The sequence below is a fragment of the Erythrolamprus reginae genome, chromosome 12, assembly GCF_031021105.1.
Source record: "Erythrolamprus reginae isolate rEryReg1 chromosome 12, rEryReg1.hap1, whole genome shotgun sequence".
Lineage (NCBI taxonomy): Eukaryota > Metazoa > Chordata > Lepidosauria > Squamata > Dipsadidae > Erythrolamprus > Erythrolamprus reginae.
The window spans coordinates 1,981,610-1,997,796 of record NC_091961.1 but is presented as its reverse complement, the minus strand read 5'-3'; the positions used below and the strand labels follow the sequence as shown (position 1 = coordinate 1,997,796).

The window sequence follows — 16,187 nt, the reverse complement described above, 5'->3', positions numbered from 1 at the left end:
CAGCACCTGTTCCCATTAACTGGGGTTGAAGGGGGCGGGGGATGTTCCTCGGGCCTTCTCGGCTTCCTCAGTCCTTTCCTTTCGGAACTCATTTCGGCCCGCTATGTCTTTGTTTATGTGCACAGTAACATTGTACAGGAACATAGGCAAAGTTGGCTCTTCTTATGACATGTAGACTTCAACTCCCAGAATTCCTGAGCTAATCATGCTAGCTTAGGAATTCTGGGAGTTGAAGTCCGCAAATCATAAAAGAGGCAACTTGGCCTACCCCGGCGTGAGTACAGTAATGGCGGTGGTGTTTTCTGAGGCGGGCACGACGCGGCGGCGTGACGTCACGGGGAGAGCGACCCGAACGCCGCGACATCACGCGAAGAAGCGACGCGGCTCCATGACATCACGCTTGGTGCTCTACGACGCCGTGACGTCGCCTCGAGGAGGTGGAAGCGGAAGCCCGGCGGCGGCGGCCGGGAAGCTGAGGGAGCGGCGGCGGTGGTTTTGTCAGGCTCGGCGGCCCCCTCAGCGCGGAGGCCCGCTGCGGCTTAGGCCTCGACAGCGGGTAAGGAGGAAGGACCCGCGGTGGTGGTGGGGGCAGTTGGGGGGGAGGCCTCGGAGCGAGTCGGTGATTGACGGGACGTCCCGCTCCTCCCTCCCCTCCCCCACTCCACTCTCTGGGCGTCGTTTGAAGCCTCCCTCGGGGCCTCCTTCGCGTGAACTCCCTGGAATGGTGGAGGGGAGGGTTGCCCGGTGGGGTTCTGGGGTTCGCCCGGCCGGATTTGGGGGTCCGGCGCTTTGGAGGAGCCCCCACACACAAGGCCCTGCAAGGCCTTGGGGCGCTGATGGTGGTGAGGACTCCCCCGCGATGAGGGTGAGGGAATTGGCGGGAGGGGACGAAAGAGAGAGTCAGCTTCAGGCTCCGAGTGTTATTTTTATTTCTGGCCTTTATTGGCTCAGGTCAGATACCAGAACCTTTAAATATGTCAGGAAAGACTTCATGAACTCCATCTGTCTAGTCTGGAGGACAGAAGGGAAAGGGGGGACATGATCGAAACATTGAAATATGTTCAAGGGTTAAATAAGGTTCAGGAAGGAAGTGTTTTTAATAGGAAAGCGAACACAAGAACAACCTGAGGTTAGTTGGGGGAATGTTGTGTGTAGTCTTTGTGTATACTCTCATACATATGTATCACAAAGGTTATTGCGTGAGTAGTGGTGTATGTGTGTGTAATGTGTGCATGTATATTCTCACACACATACACACATGTGTTGCAAAGGTTAGTGTGTGAGTAGTGGTATGTGTGTGTATAGTGTATATACACATCCATACATGCACACACACACACACACAGCACAAAAGTTACAGGATTTGTTTAGTTTATATATATTGTGTGTGTGTGTATACTGTATACCTCTGTATACAGCTGCCCCAAGTCCTCAGGGGTGGGATAATAACAACAACAACAATGATAATAATAATGATGATGATGATGTGTGTGTCTATATTCTCTCACATATATATCACAAAAGTTAGTGTATGAGTAGTGTTGTATATGTGTGTGTGGGGGTGTATCTATAGACTCATACACTAACACATATCACAAAAGTTTCTGGTTGGCTAATTTGAGATGCTTCCTTGGCCACCCTTTTTTACGCTGACATATGACTTATGTAAAACAAGTAAAATAGATCAGTGTTTCCCAGCCTTGGCCACTTGAAGATATCTGGACTTCAACTCCCAGAATTCCCCAGCCAGCATTTGCTGGCTGGGGAATTCTGGGAGTTGAAGTCCAGATATCTTCAAGTGGCCAAGGTTGGGAAACACTGAAATAGATAATAATACATGGTACCAGTTGAAATAAAATCTTACAACGCAGGGAAGGAAATACCAGCAACCAAATTTTAAAAAGACAACCTTTGCTATCAGGGTCATAAACCGCCCATCCTTTATCTTGCTGGAGGCAATAAATGTATGCCCTCCTGCCCTCCTATTTTTCCAGGCACAAATTATTTTAGAGAATGGTGGTTAGCTTTTCATCTGGCCAGGTTCAAAGTGGAATCTTCCAAATGTGTTGCTCACAGTCAGGAAGCCCTGATGTAAGAGCTTTATTATAAGTTGAGATGACTTGTGTAAACATATAATTAGTTGTAGTAGTCACTTGGAAAAGGGGGGGCCTAGTCCTCAATTGATTGGATTTAATGGGTTTTTAATCTGCAAGAATACTTGGCTAAATGGAATAAAAAGTGTAGATTGCACAAAACTGAGACAGCAGATCCTTTAAAGACTGAAACAAAATTCAAAGTAGAGAGAAGTATATTAAGATTAACAAAACAATTTTAAATAACCGGAAAAGCTGCATCTTATACTTTGAAAATATGGTATATGACTTCTTTTTATTCTTTTAATTAAGCTGTTTGTAGAAATCAATTCTGGAAGAGGATACAGAGAGAGGTTTGCTCTTTGTAATGCGTCATCAAGTGTTGAACTTTGAATGAATCATTTCTGATCTGAATTGTTTCTTCATTAAAAATCTGATATCCTCCAGCCACTGTTCACACTAAGTAGCCAGGTTACAAAGAGCCTGGCAGTGTGGATGGTGGCATCTGGGCCCGCAGCATTTTTTTTCCTTGGGAAGAACGTAAGAGAGAGCTAACAGAGTTCCTGGCTTGAGCCCAAAAGGTAAACAATAGTGGCGGAAGCAGCATGTAGAGAAAGAAATTGTCGGACAAAAATGTGTTATTCTTGTTTGGGTATATGGCTCAATTGCAGTTGCAAATCCATTACATTTTCTTTGGCCTTTAATAGGCACTTGTTAAAGGTAGTTTTGGTTCAGGAATTAGATAATAATCATCATCATCATCATCATCTCCGGGTCCCATCGACTAAACAATGCTGTTTGGCGGGACCCAGGGGAAGAGCCTTCTCTGTGGCGGCCCCGACCCTCTGGAACCATCTCCCCCCAGAGATCAGAGTTGCCCCCACCCTCTTTGCCTTTCGTAAGCTCCTTAAAACCCACCTCTGTCGTCAGACTTGGGGGAATTGAGATATCCCCCTTTCCCCAGGCCTATACAATTTATGCATGGTATGTTTGTGTGTATGTTTTGCTTTTTTAATAAGGGTTTTTTACTTACTTAAATATTAGATTTGTCATACATTGTTTTATTATTGTTGTGAGCCGCCCCGAGTCTATGGAGAGGGGCAGCATACAAATCAAACAAATACATTTATTAGACTTATATGCCGCCGTTCTCCGCAGACTCGGAGTGGCTCACAACAAAATTCAATTCAATTCAATTCAATTTATTGGATTTATATGCCGCCCCTCTCCGAAACAAATCTAATATTAAAAACATTCTAAAACCAACATTGGAACCATACAAACTGTAAACTGTATAAGCCTGGGGGGGGGGGGGGGTGTATCTCAGTTCCTCCATGCCTGGCGACATAAGTGGGTCTTTAGTAACTTACAAAAGGCAAGGAGGGTGGGGGCAGTCCTAATCTCCGGGGGGGGGGGGTGTTGATCCCAGAAGGCCGGGGCCGCCACAGGGAAGGCTCTTCCCCTGGGGCCCGCCAGACGACATTGTTTAGTTGATGGGACCTTCTTTACCAGTCAGGGTTATATGTGAGCATCCCCCTTTTCCCCCCAATTAACCGAAATCTGCATAATGTTGAGAAAAACTCTAATTGGCCCAGATTGCTTTGCCGAAAAGGTTGGGAAGGACGTTGTAGGTCGTCTAGTCCAAACTCCACCCGCTACTCCACCCTTTCTGAGAAATGACAGCCCATTCTCTTCCTCTAAAGCCTCCAGGGATGAAGCTCCCACAGCTTCTGAAGGGAACTTCTGTTCCATGGGTGGATTGTTCTCAGGAAATTTGTCATGGTTTTAGGTTTATTTATTTATTGGACTTTTATGCCGCCCTTCTCCGAGGACTAATAACATTTCTGCTCCAGCTAATTACTGTAAATATATAATCTAAAACTGAAAACCCTAAAAAAACCAGTCATTCTCATTCCACCAGTTTCTCTCAGTCCATTCATCGGCCAGGGGGCAAGACTCTAATGGCCAGTGAGCCTTGAGAACTCTTGCGGAAGGCGAGGAGGGTGGGGGCAGTATGAATCTCCGGGGGGAGCTGATTCCAGAGGGCCGGGCCCCCCACAGAAAAGGCTCTTCCCTTGGGTCCTTCCAACCGGCATTGTCTAGTTGATGGGAACTGGAGAAGGCCGACTCTGTGGGACCTAACCGGTTGCTGGGACTCATGCGGCAGGAGGCGGTCCCGTAGGTATTCTGGTCCGATGCCATGTAGGTCATTGAATCGTTGAATCTCTCTTTGACCAGTTCCCTTTGGGTGCCTTGAAAGGTAGCTTGACCCATTCCTTTCTGTGGTAGCCCCTCAAATATGGGAAGACTGTTCTCATCTCCCCTCTCTCTGGTTTTTCTCTTCCCTAGACTAGCCGTGCCCAGTTCCTGCAACCGTTCACCGTACGTTTTAGCCGCCAGTCCCCTCATCATTCTGGTTGCTCCTCTCTGCACTTTTTCTAGACCAGTGTTTCCCAACCTGGACCACTTGAAGGTATATGGACTTCAGCTCCCAGAATTCCCCAGCCAGCATTTGCTGGCTGGGGAATTCTGGGAGTTGAAGTCCAAATGTATTCAAGTTGCCAAGGTTGGGAGACACTGCTCCAGACTATCCAGATGGAGTCCATGAAGTCTTTCCTGATAGGTTTTACGCTTAAGACCTTCCACCATTTCTGTAGCCCGTCTTTGGACTGTTGAGCTTCATCCCTTTCTTTGGCCTGAGAATTATTGCAGTCCTTTATGTTTTTGCCAACCTAAATTCCAAGCCTCTTCGCATGCCTTTAAAGGAGAGATCCAATATTGCTGTCCTCCCTCCTCATTTGTAACGTTTTCCAGCTCAACAATTAAACTCTGGTAGCTGGAAGGGAGCTTTCGTGCCTCCGTAACATGGTCAGTTAGGAACAATCGCTTTTTTTGTCTCTGCCTGTCGTCATCAATTGTCTCTTTTCGCCTCCTCCACAGAGTCCAGAGTCCATTCTTCCTTTGGTGTTATGTCTTGCCTGCCGGCCTTTTGTCCACCTGCCGCCTCCTGAATGAGTTTCCGGCACCGGCAGTGAAGATCTCAAGGGCTTCACTCTTCGTTGGTGGCTGCGTTGGATTCATTTGGCCAGATACCCCTAAGGGAGACCCATGTATACCCCGAGTGGTTCAGGGTTGCCCGGTGGCCGAAGGCGGAGAGGGCAAGATGGGAGTGCCTTGCCCAAGCAACCCGAAAGGAGCCTGGCGTCGGCCTTGCCTGGGGCCCTCTCCATAACGGCCCTGTGTACTGCCTTGGCAGAGCCTGCCTGGCTACGGATACACGGGGGCACCTGTTCTCGCCAGGAGCTGGGAGTTGCTGACGTGTTGGGATACATTGACCCGGATCTACTTAAAGGTGAGAAAAGAGGTCTTAATAGGTAACTGTAGATTGGCCTGGTGTGTTTGATCCTCTGCTGTTTATTTGGCCAGAGTTTGTTTGTTTGTTTGTTTGTTTACTTATTTACTTACTTACTTATTTACTTACTTATTCATTTACTTATTCACTTACTTATTTACTTATTTATTTACTTATTTACTGACTGACTGACTGATTTATTTATTTATTGATTGATTGGATTTGTATGCCGCCCCTCTCCGCAGACTCGGGGCGGCTAACAACAGTAATAAAACAGTATATGACAATAATCCAATACTAAAAACAGTTAAAAACCCATTATATAAAAACCAATCATACATATAGACATACCATGCATAAAATTGTAGAGGCCTAGGGGGAAAGAGTATCTCAGTTCCCCCATGCCTGGCGGTAGAGGTGGGTTTTAAGGAGCTTACGAAAGGCGAGGAGGGTGGGGGCAATTCTAATCTCTGGGGGGGAGTTTGTTCCAGAGGGCCGGGGCTGCCACAGAGAAGGCTCTTCCCCTGGGTCCCGCCAAGCGACATTGTTTGGTTGACGGGACCCGGAGAAGACCCACTCTGTGGGACCTAACTGGTCGCTGTGCTCTTCTGCAAGGTTGCTTAACGCAGGGTGGATTTGAAGGTTTAATGTTTTTAAAGAATTACAATATTATTTTTTTTTAAAAGAAGAATGAATGAAAGCATTTAAAAACCACTCATTGCCATTCACAAACAGTCATATCTACCCTCGTCAGCCAGGGGGCTTGAGTCTAATGGCTCCAATCCTAGCAACAAAAATGAGTCTTAAGAATTATGGAAGGCGAGCAGGGTAGGGGGCATTGCGAATCTCCGGGGGGAGCTGATTCCAGAGGGTTGGGGCCCCCACAGAGAAGGCTCTTCCCCTGGGTCCGTCCAAGCGACATTGTCTAATTGACGGGACCTGGGGAAAGCCAACTCTCTGGGGCCTCACCGGTCGCTGGGATTCATGGGGCAGAAGGGGGTCCCGCAAGTAATGTTAGGCCTGCTTGCCCTGAGATTCAAGTAAGTAGGGTTGTAGCCAAGGTGGGTCACCTGGAGAAGATCAGGCATCCGGTTCCAACGTGTGTTGACCGCATCTTGGAGGACACATCGCCTCCTCTTTTTGTAAGGTGATATTTGGAATGCAAACAAATTATAACTGGCAGGTGTGTTATTATTGCTCAGGGAGCAAAGTGCACAACTGTTGTTCTAGTTCAAGGACCTGGGGCTTCCACACTCCTCCTTCCTCACACCCAGATGTGTGCACCACAAGTTGTAAAATTGCCAAGGCTGGAGACCCACCAGATAAAGCACAAAGTCAACTTACTTTTCAATTATGGTGCAAAATATAAATTGTGAGTGGGACTGGTGGACACCACCCTTTAAAAAATAGCTAATCCAGATCAATGTAGCTCTGGCATCAATGCTTAATTTTCAGCTGTTACCACTGGCTGTGGTTTTGTTGAGCGCTTCTGCAAAATATTTCAGCTCTTCCTGTTCTACTATGACACGAACAAATCATTTGGAGCTTTTTTGGTTTCTCTTTTCTGTTCCTCAGAATCTGAGAAGTTTGCATAAAGGTGACTTTTTTTCCCTTCTGGAAAAAAAAAGAGCAATAGTTCCCATGAACACTCTAGTTTAATCCTGCAGCTCTTTAAATGTAAACAGGAAGGAAAATAACCATGATAGAAATAAATAAGGATTATCTAGGCAAGTATTCTAAATGCTCTCAATGTTACCGGTAGTAAACAAACAGTGGCACTTGCTCCATGCGAAACATCCTAAAACTGGGCACATTTTGGATTTTGTTGTTGTTCTAATTGATACTTGTAACTATGGTGAACTGGCATTAAAACTGGGATTTTCAGGATCTGCATGCAATAGATTGGGAACAATAGAAACATAGAAAAATAGAAGATTGATGGCAGAAAAAGACCTCCTGGTCCCTCTACTCTGCCCTTATACTATTTCCTGTATTTTATCTTAGGATGGATATATGTTTATCCCAGGCATGTTTACATTCAGTGACTGTGGATTCTTCCTTCCTTCCTTCCTTCCTTCCTTCCTTCCTTCCTTCCTTCCTTCCTTCCTTCCTTCCTTGTTTCCTTCCTTGTTTCCTTCCTTCCTTCCTTCCTTCCTTTCCTTCCTTCCTTCCTTCCTTCCTTCCCTATTCCTTCCTTAGAAACATAGAAAAATAGAAGATTGATGGCAGAAAAAGACCTCCTGGTCCATCTAGTCTGCCCTTATACTATTTCCTTTATTTTATCTTAGGATGGATATATGTTTATCCCAGGCATGTTTACATTCAGTGACTGTGGATTCTTCCTTCCTTCCTTCCTTCCTTCCTTCCTTCCTTCCTTCCTTCCTTCCTTCCTTCCTTCCTTCCTTCCTTCCTTCCCTATTCCTTCCTTAGAAACATAGAAACATAGAAGTCTGACGGCAGAAAAAGACCCCATGGTCCATCTAGTCTGCCCTTATACTATTTCCTGTGTTTTATCTTAGGATGATATATGTTTATCCCAGGCATGTTTAAATTCAGTTACTGTGGATTTACCAACAACGTCTGCTGGAAGTTTGTTCCAAGGATCTACTACTCTTTCAATAATCAAGAAATAAGTGAAAACAAGAACTAAGGATGCCGGGGGTTTAAAACAAAAAATGTTTGTTTATTTATTGGATTTCTATGCTGCCCCCAGTCCTTGGAGAGAGGCAGCATAGAAATCCAATAAATAAACAAAGATTTCTTGTTTTAAACCCCCAGCATCCTTAGTTCTTGTGCTTGCAAAGTTGATATTGGAGAGAGAAAAACTCTGAGAGTTAAAAAAATATAAATCAAATTTAAGAGCCTTTTTAATTTATTTTTTTATTTTTTTTCCATTTATGAGCGCTAAACCCACTGAGTTGCTTCATGGGACAGTAAAACTCGCTAATTCATAGCCCCAGCCTTTGACACAGCTGGAACACAGTGGAACCAGCCAATAAATCAGCCGCCTTTCCACCAAAACAAATAAACAATGAACGTTTGTATTAATCCACCTGCCACATGGACAACTGCACCAGCACTTATGGATCTAATTTAAAACGAATTTCTTTTTTTAAAAAAATATGCATTCATTATATCACGGTTGCAGGAACTGGGTATGTCTAGTTTAATGAAAAGAAGGACCAGGGGAGACATGATAGCAGCCTTCCAGTATCTCAGGGGTTGCCACAAAGAAGATTTGGGGGTTGAGCTATTCTCCAAAGCATCTGAGGGTAGAACAAGAAGCAATGGGTGGAAACTAAACAAGGAGAGAAGCAACTTAGAACTAAGGAGGAATTTCCTGACAGTCAGAATGATTGATCGGTGGAACAGAAGTTGCCTTCAGAAGTTGTGAATGCTCCAACACTGGAAATTTTTAAGCAGATGTTAGATAACCATCAGTCTGAAGTAGTGTAGGGTTTCCTGCCTAAGTAGGGGGTTGGACTAGAAGACCTCCAAGGTCCCTTCCAACTCTGTTGTTGTTGTTGTTGTTATTATATTTATTATGTTTTCTCAATGGGAATAAACTACATAACAGAAACACACAAAAATCTCGGGGAAACCCCCACCCCCAATACATCCAACAATAAGAACAATGAACAAAAGGGAGGGGGAGTTTATACAAAAAAGGGGGGGGGGAAGAAAAATAACCACCCAAACATCCAACTTTATACTCTGGAGGGGGGAAAAATCCCACTTAAACGTTAGCTACCTTCGCTATCTAAGGCAAGACTAGAACTCGCTGCCTCGCCCACTTTATAACCCGGTGCTTAAACCACGAGATCAAACTGGCTCTTTATCTTGCTTAAGGGGTGATGTTTTTCCCCCTTTTTTTAATGGGCCTCAGGATAAGCTGGTGAGAGGCACTTTTAAAGTAGGTGAAATGTTTGTGCCTGTCATTCATCGGAGAGCCCGGAGGGTGCGTGAGGCTCGGCCCAGATGCCGCCGTTTGGGTCCTTCTACCCTCTGCGCATGCACAGAACACTGAGCAAATGGCTTTTCCCTTCTGCCTCCCTCCTTCCAGACTACTGCATGAACCCCCAGACGGTGTTGCTCCTTCGGGTGATCGCTGCCTTCTGCTTCCTGGGCATCGTCTGCAGCCTCTCCGCTTTCCTCCTCGACGTCTTTGGGCCCAAGCAGGCTGCACTGAAGATTACGCGCCGTTACGCATTCGCTCACATCCTCACAGGTAGCTGGGGAGCCTTGGTTTTTACGTTATGCTTTGGGTTCCTTTGTGGGTGGGTGGGGGGGCTTTCGCGGGGCTCGCGTGGGCCTTCCACAACCCCCCATTCCTCTTACTAGTCCACCAAATACCCTATTTTTCGGACTACAGTGGTACCTCTACCTAAGAACGCCTCTACTTATGGACTTTTCTAGGTAAGAACCGGGTGTTCAAGATTTTTTTGCCTCTTCTCAAGAATTATTTTCCATTTACAAACCCAAGCTTCTGAAACTGTAACTGGAAAAAGTGGGGAGAAGCCTCTGTGGGGCTTCTCTAGGAATCTCCTGGGAGGAGACAGGGCCGGAAAGGGCGGGGAGAAGCCTCCTTGGGGCCTCTCTAGGAATCTCTTAGGAGGAAACAGGGGCGGAAAAGGTGGGGAGAAGCCTCCGTGGGGCCTCTCTAGGAATCTCTTAGGAGGAAACAGGGGCGGAAAGGGTGGGGAGAAGCCTCCGTGGGGCCTCTCTAGGAATCTCCTGGGAGGAAACAGGGTCAGAAAAGGCGGGGAGAAGCCTCCGTGGGGCCTCTCTAGGAATCTCCTGGGAGGAAAGAGGGCCTCCACCCTCCCTGTTGCTTCTTCTTACAAACATTTCTACTTAAGAACCTGGCCACAGAATGAATTAAGTTCGTAAGTAGAGGGACCATTGTATAAGATGCACTCTCTCACACACTCTCTCCCTTTTACTCATTCTCTGTCTTTCTCATTCTCTCTCTCTCACTCACTCTGTCTCTTTCTCTCTCTCTCTTTTACTCATTCCCTGTCTCTCACTCATTCTCTGTCTCTATCTCACTCACTCTCTTTCTTTCTCACTCTCTCTCTTTCTCTGGTTGTTTGTGTGTGTGTATGTGTGTGTGTGAGAGAGAGAGCCTCAGAAATGGTCACGGCCCGTGTCCTCATCCCCACTGTTTCCACCCTTCTGCCCGCAGTGCTGCAGTGCGCCACCGTGATCGGCTTTTGCTACTGGGCGTCGGAGCTGATTCTGGCCCAGCAACAGCAGCACAAGAAGTACCACGGCTCCCAGGTCTACGTCACGTTCGCCGTCAGTTTCTACCTGGTGGCCGGAGCCGGCGGGGCCTCCATCCTGGCCACGGCGGCCAACCTGCTGCGCCACTACCCCACGGAGGAAGAGGAGCAGGCCCTTGAGCTCCTGTCCGAGATGGAGGAGAACGAACCTTACCCCGCCGAGTACGAAGGGATCAACCAGTTCCAGCCACCGCCGGCTTACACGCCCTAACACTTCCCCGGACGACTTGGGGGGCGGGTGGCTCTTTCCAGCCCATCCTGAACGCCAGCCTGCACGCGACGGTTTGGGAACGCCTCCCCTTCTCTTCCCGGAACCTCCTCTCCTAGGCATTGCCCCCTCCCTCCCTTCCTCTCCGCGGATCGGCTCCCTTCGACCGTTTCCTGTCTGGAGAGAGGACGGCCTCCCCCCAACCCCGCCAATGCAGACTTGTTTATCCGACGACCTCTGAAACAGTCGTATTCTGAAGCAATGGGGGAGACGGTTGGGGCGGGCTTTGAACCTCAGGCATTTGGGGAGGGGGGTGGTGGTCACTGGACGTTTTACCGACGTTTTCCAGCTGCCGAGAGCAGCGGAGCTTGGGGGGGTTCTTGGGGAGGTCGGAAGAGAGGAAAAGGAGAGCCGCTTCGGGAGAAGGAAGCGAAAAGGAAGGCACGTAGACAGCTTGACCGGATGGGGAAGGGGCGGGCGAGCGGGTGGGCGGGTAGAGGGAAGGGTGCCACCATTTTGGGCCATATTGCGGTAAGGACATTTCACACTGGCGGGCGGCAGAGAATTCAACTCTCCCGTCCCGCCACCCAGAGAAGCCCCTCTCCTTTTGGGGGTGGCGACGGGGAGCGGACCGGGACACTCCGGCGTTCACCCCCTAGGGGGCCAACGGGCTTGGCCTTCAGCACTCCGAACGATGCGGGACTCCTTCTCTATGCACTGGTTTGTGGAGAGGCGACGCCGTCCGGTCGACCCTCGCGCTTCCGGCGAAAAGCGGGGTCGACCTTCCCTCCCACCCTCGTTTTCATCCACTCCCGCCACTCCGCGGAAGCGGGTTTTTTGCACTTTGTCCTTTCTTCTTGCGGCTTCCTCTTTCCGTGACGGTGTGTGTGTGTTTTTTGGGGGGGGGGGCGGGGTAGAGAGGAGGGCATCGCGACCACGGAGTTTCCTCCCTGGGAGAGAGGCGGGCGCGCGGGTGGGCGCCCTTCCATCTGGCTGCACAATTGCCAGGCCCTTCAGCCGCCTCTCCGCGAGGCAACATATCAGAACCACGTTCTCCCCCCCCCCCTCCTCCCACTACCACCACCACCACCACTGCAACCGATTATATGCAAATACTGATGATTTCCAAGCTTGATTTCTCACCTTTTCGGTCTGTCTTTCACCCCCACTGGATTCCGCCTTTGTAATCTCAAAAAACTTTCTCCGTAAAGCCTCCGGCTCCGATCCTTCCAACACGCGCCGGTGTTTTCACAGACTAAAAAGTCCTTTTTTAGCTGCAAGGTAGTAACCGAAAGACCATTTTACAGTTCCACTTCCCCTACAGAGATAACTCTAGTTAAACCTTTTCCCATTTTTTTTTCTCGACCTGCTTCAATTAAGCCAGCAATGGTTTTTTTGTTCTCGTTTTTTTGGATTCACTAAAACGTGCTTTTACTGACTGTGAGAGGGAGTGAGCGGCCTTTTCCGAGTGTGTGTGTGTGTGTGTGTTTTAAAAGGAGGTTGAGACTGTAAAACCAAGTAGAACCGGCTTGACTTGATGAGGGTTTGTTCCCGTTCAAGCAAGGTGGAAAGATAACACAGCAACAAACCCCCCCTGAGAGGCGGGAGAGTTATTTGCCACGATCTCGATGCTTGAAGGGAGTGATTTGGCCTCCCAAAGTTATGGAGGGATTTAGTCTTTCTCTTGTACGTGCCATTTCATGCAGAGCACATGGTAGTTTCTGTAGACTGCACATGTGAACATGCCACCAGGGTTGAGAGTGGAGTGAGAGAGACCCCCGTGTTCTTATTTGCACGGGAGGAAAAAATGCTGGCTGGAGAATTCTGGGAGTTGAAGTCCCCAAGTCTTAAAAGCGGCCATGTTTGAAGACCCCTGATCTAAAGGCTTCCTCCTTTAAAGGACAAAGTTGTGGAATGTAGAAGAAATCTGATCTTTTTAAAATCTTTTTTTTAATGTTGTTTTTAAAAAGGCAGTTCAGTTGGGCATCCTCATCTCACTTTTGTGCTTTCTACGCGCTCACAAACCCCCCCCCCCCAGCTTGGTAGCGATGCCAGCGAGATCTTCGGATTGCTTCCTGTAATTTGGCTAGTAAACGTTGGGCACGAGCCGTGGGGGCGCCGGGGGCTGGAATGCAGTATTGCAGGCTGGCTTTGCAGTTCGATCCTGACCGACTCAAGGTTTGACTCCACCTTCCATCCTTCAGAGGTCAGCAAAATGTTCTGGCTCAAGGCCGGGAAGCAATAAAAGGCGGCCGCCTCCATGTTTCCAAAGGCAGCTTGGTTCACCTTCAGAATAAATTGGAGGGGCTTTTTTCCCCGTGATGGGACTCGATTAAAAAAATATAATAGCCCACACAATCTGCGTACGGTTTTTTTCAGACCCAGCGCCATCGTTAACGAAGCATTGTTTTGTTGATTAACTCCCGTCGTTAAAATTCTGCATTATTTTTTCTACCCAAAATAAAACGGCGACAGTCAATTGCCCCTTGGCAAATTTTTGAAGCGCAGCTTGTAAAAGAACGAATGATCACGGGATTTGTGGTGCGCCTTTGTCGGGGGGGGGGGCAAAACCCCATTGGGCCCCGTGTCTGTCTGATCCGTTGGCTGACCGCTTTGCAAAGGCTACTGTTCTTGCATTGACATGTTTCTATTTTGTTTTTTGTTTTTTAAAATAATATCCACATTGTGGAGCATTTACTCTTGTCGGTCTGCCTCGAGTCTCCTTTTTTTCCTTAAAAGCCAAATGCACAACGAAGGGAATGAATTGCCCTGTTTGTTTATTTATTTAGTTAGTTAGTTAGTTAGTTAGGTTAGTCCAATACACAATGAGGGTTTTAGTGGGTATATATCTATATACATATAGTAAAATACATGATGAAGGTTATAGAGGAGATACTCATAGTAAAATATATCTATGAAAGAATAGAAGAGAAGATGTAGTAATAGAACATATCAATGAAAGAATAGAAGAAGAGATATAGGAATAGAAGAAAGGTAGAGGAGATATAGGAAAGGAATAGGACAGGGGACGGAAGGCACTTGAGTGCACTTGTACTCGCCCCTTACTGACCTCTTAGGAATCTGGATAGGTCAACCGTGGATAATCTAAGGGTAAAGTGTTGGGGGCTTGGGGATGACACTACAGAGTCTGGTAATGAGTTCCACGCTTCGACAACTCGGTTACTGAAGTCATATTTTTTACAGTCAAGTTTGGAGCGGTTAATATTAAGTTTAAATCTGTTGTGTGCTCTTGTGTTGTTGTGGTTGAAGCTGAAGTAGTCGCCGACAGGACGTTGCAGCATATGATCTTGTGGGCAATACTTAGATCTTGTTTAAGGCGTCTTAGTTCTAAGCTTTCTAGGCCCAGGATTGAAAGTCTAGTCTCATAGGGTATTCTAATATACTGTATATTATATTATAATATAATTATATATTATATATTATTATAGTATAATAATATTCTATTATTCTAATTGCCCTGTTCCAAGATTTGCTGCGTTTCAAGATTTGGTGAAATAAAAATCCTGGTCCTCAACGTTCTCGCAAAACGCTCGCCCGAACTGCAGAATTTTACATCCCTGCCTGAAGATGGTTTAGTTTAAAAAAGGAAAACTCTTCCACCAAGGGTATTAACTACACTGCCCCCCAAAAATAAAGGGAACATTTAAACAACACACCCTAGATCTGAATGAATGAAATATTCTCATTGAAGACTTTGTTCTGTACAAAGTTGAATGTGCACAACAGCCTGTGAAATTGGTTGTCAATCAGTGTTGCTTCCTAAGTGGACAGTTTGATTGACTTGGAATTACATTGTGTTGTTTAAGTGTTCCCTTTACTTTTTTGAGCAGTGTATAATAATACTAACAATAGTAATGTAAGAGCTGTGGTAGAACAGAAATCAAGAGTAGTATGGCTTGGAGACTGTAATCCCTGGCCATGTAGTTTTGGTCACCATATTATAAAAAAGATGTTTATTTTATTTATTAGATTTCTATGCTGCCCCCTTCTCCGAAAACTCGGGGCGGCCCATCTAGTCTGCCCTTATACTATTTCCTGTATTTTATCTTAGGATGGATCAATGTTTATCCCAGGCAGGTTTAAATTAAGTGACTGTGCATTTACCTACCACGTCTTCTGGAAGTTTGTTCCAAGCATCTACTACCCTTTCAGTCAGATAATATTTTCTCACGTTGCTTCTGATCTTTCCTCCAAGTAACCTCAGATTGTGACCCCTTGTTCTTGCATTCACTTTCCTGTTTGTTTGTTTGGTTTGTTCATTCATTCATTCATTCATTCATTTATTAGATTTGTATGCCGCCCCGAGTCTTCGGAGAGGGGTGGCATACAAATCTAATAAATAAATAAATAAATAAATAAAATTCATTCATTCATTCATTCATTCATTCATTCATTCATTCATTCGACTTCTTTGCCACCCAATCCCGAAGGACAGGGTGGCTTTCAACAATAATAAAAATGCAATATAAATAGATACAAAGCGATAAAAAAAAGTTGTTCAGTTGGCAACCCGGTTGTTAAATGAATCTGACTTCCTTCTCGTCAGAAGGTTGCAAAAGGGGGTCCCACCACGACCCCGGGACAGTGCAACTATGATAAATGTGAGTCAGTTGCCAAGTATCTGACCATGGAGATGCTATTGTGGGTGTCACTGTGAAAAAAAGCCACAAGTCACTTTTTCAGGTCTGTTATCTTTGAATGGTCACTAAGCGAGCTATTGTAAGTCGAGGATGACCTTTATAGCAGTGTTTCCCAACCTTGGCCACTTGAAGATATTTGGACTTAGACTTCCCAGAATTCCCCAGCCAGCAAATGCTGGCTGGGGAATTCTGGGAGTTGAAGTCCAGATGTCTTCAAGTGACCAAGGTTTGGAAACACTGCTTTATAGCAAGATCAGGAAGTGCTGGTTGGGGCATTCTGGGAATTGAAGTCCCCAGCGCTTCGATTGGCTGAGATTGACAGATGCTGCATTGAACTACAGAGTTCCCTGATAGTACCCAAGTCTCCCATCCTGGCCACTTTTAAGCCCGGTGGACTTCAACTCCCAGAATTCCCCAGCCAGCTTTTTCCTAAGACCGCAACAGGGAGAACCCAAGCTGTATTTCCACTTGGACTGCATCTCCCATCGTCCCTTGCTGCCCGGTAAGGCCCCTCGACGCAAGACTGTCTTTAGAAAGCGCCTGACTCTTTTGCGCAGGCGCCATCCAGGGACAACCCTGCCTGTAGAGGGG

At 46.7% G+C, this 16,187-nt stretch overlaps 1 protein-coding gene across 1 annotated transcript; it reads left to right on the top strand.

Annotated features, from left to right (window-relative positions):
* The first annotated feature begins 359 nt into the window (after positions 1–359).
* On the top strand, positions 360–13,637 carry TMEM127 (transmembrane protein 127). The gene is made up of 4 exons (XM_070765989.1): positions 360–556; positions 5,034–5,445; positions 9,509–9,673; positions 10,631–13,637. Exons 2-4 carry the CDS (start codon positions 5,202–5,204, stop codon positions 10,936–10,938), a joined length of 717 nt encoding a protein of 238 aa, XP_070622090.1. The 5' UTR covers positions 360–556; positions 5,034–5,201; the 3' UTR covers positions 10,939–13,637.
* Positions 13,638–16,187: the final 2,550 nt, after the last annotated feature.

Excerpts from the sequence above, each read along its gene's own strand:
- TMEM127 (XM_070765989.1), top strand. The coding sequence starts at position 5,202 with ATGTATACCCCGAGTGGTTCAGGGTTGCCCGGTGGCCGAAGGCGGAGA. Across the intron at positions 5,446-9,508 it reads TGACCCGGATCTACTTAAAG|ACTACTGCATGAACCCCCAG; the intron begins GTGAGAAAAGAG and ends CCCTCCTTCCAG. Across the intron at positions 9,674-10,630 it reads ATTCGCTCACATCCTCACAG|TGCTGCAGTGCGCCACCGTG; the intron begins GTAGCTGGGGAG and ends TTCTGCCCGCAG.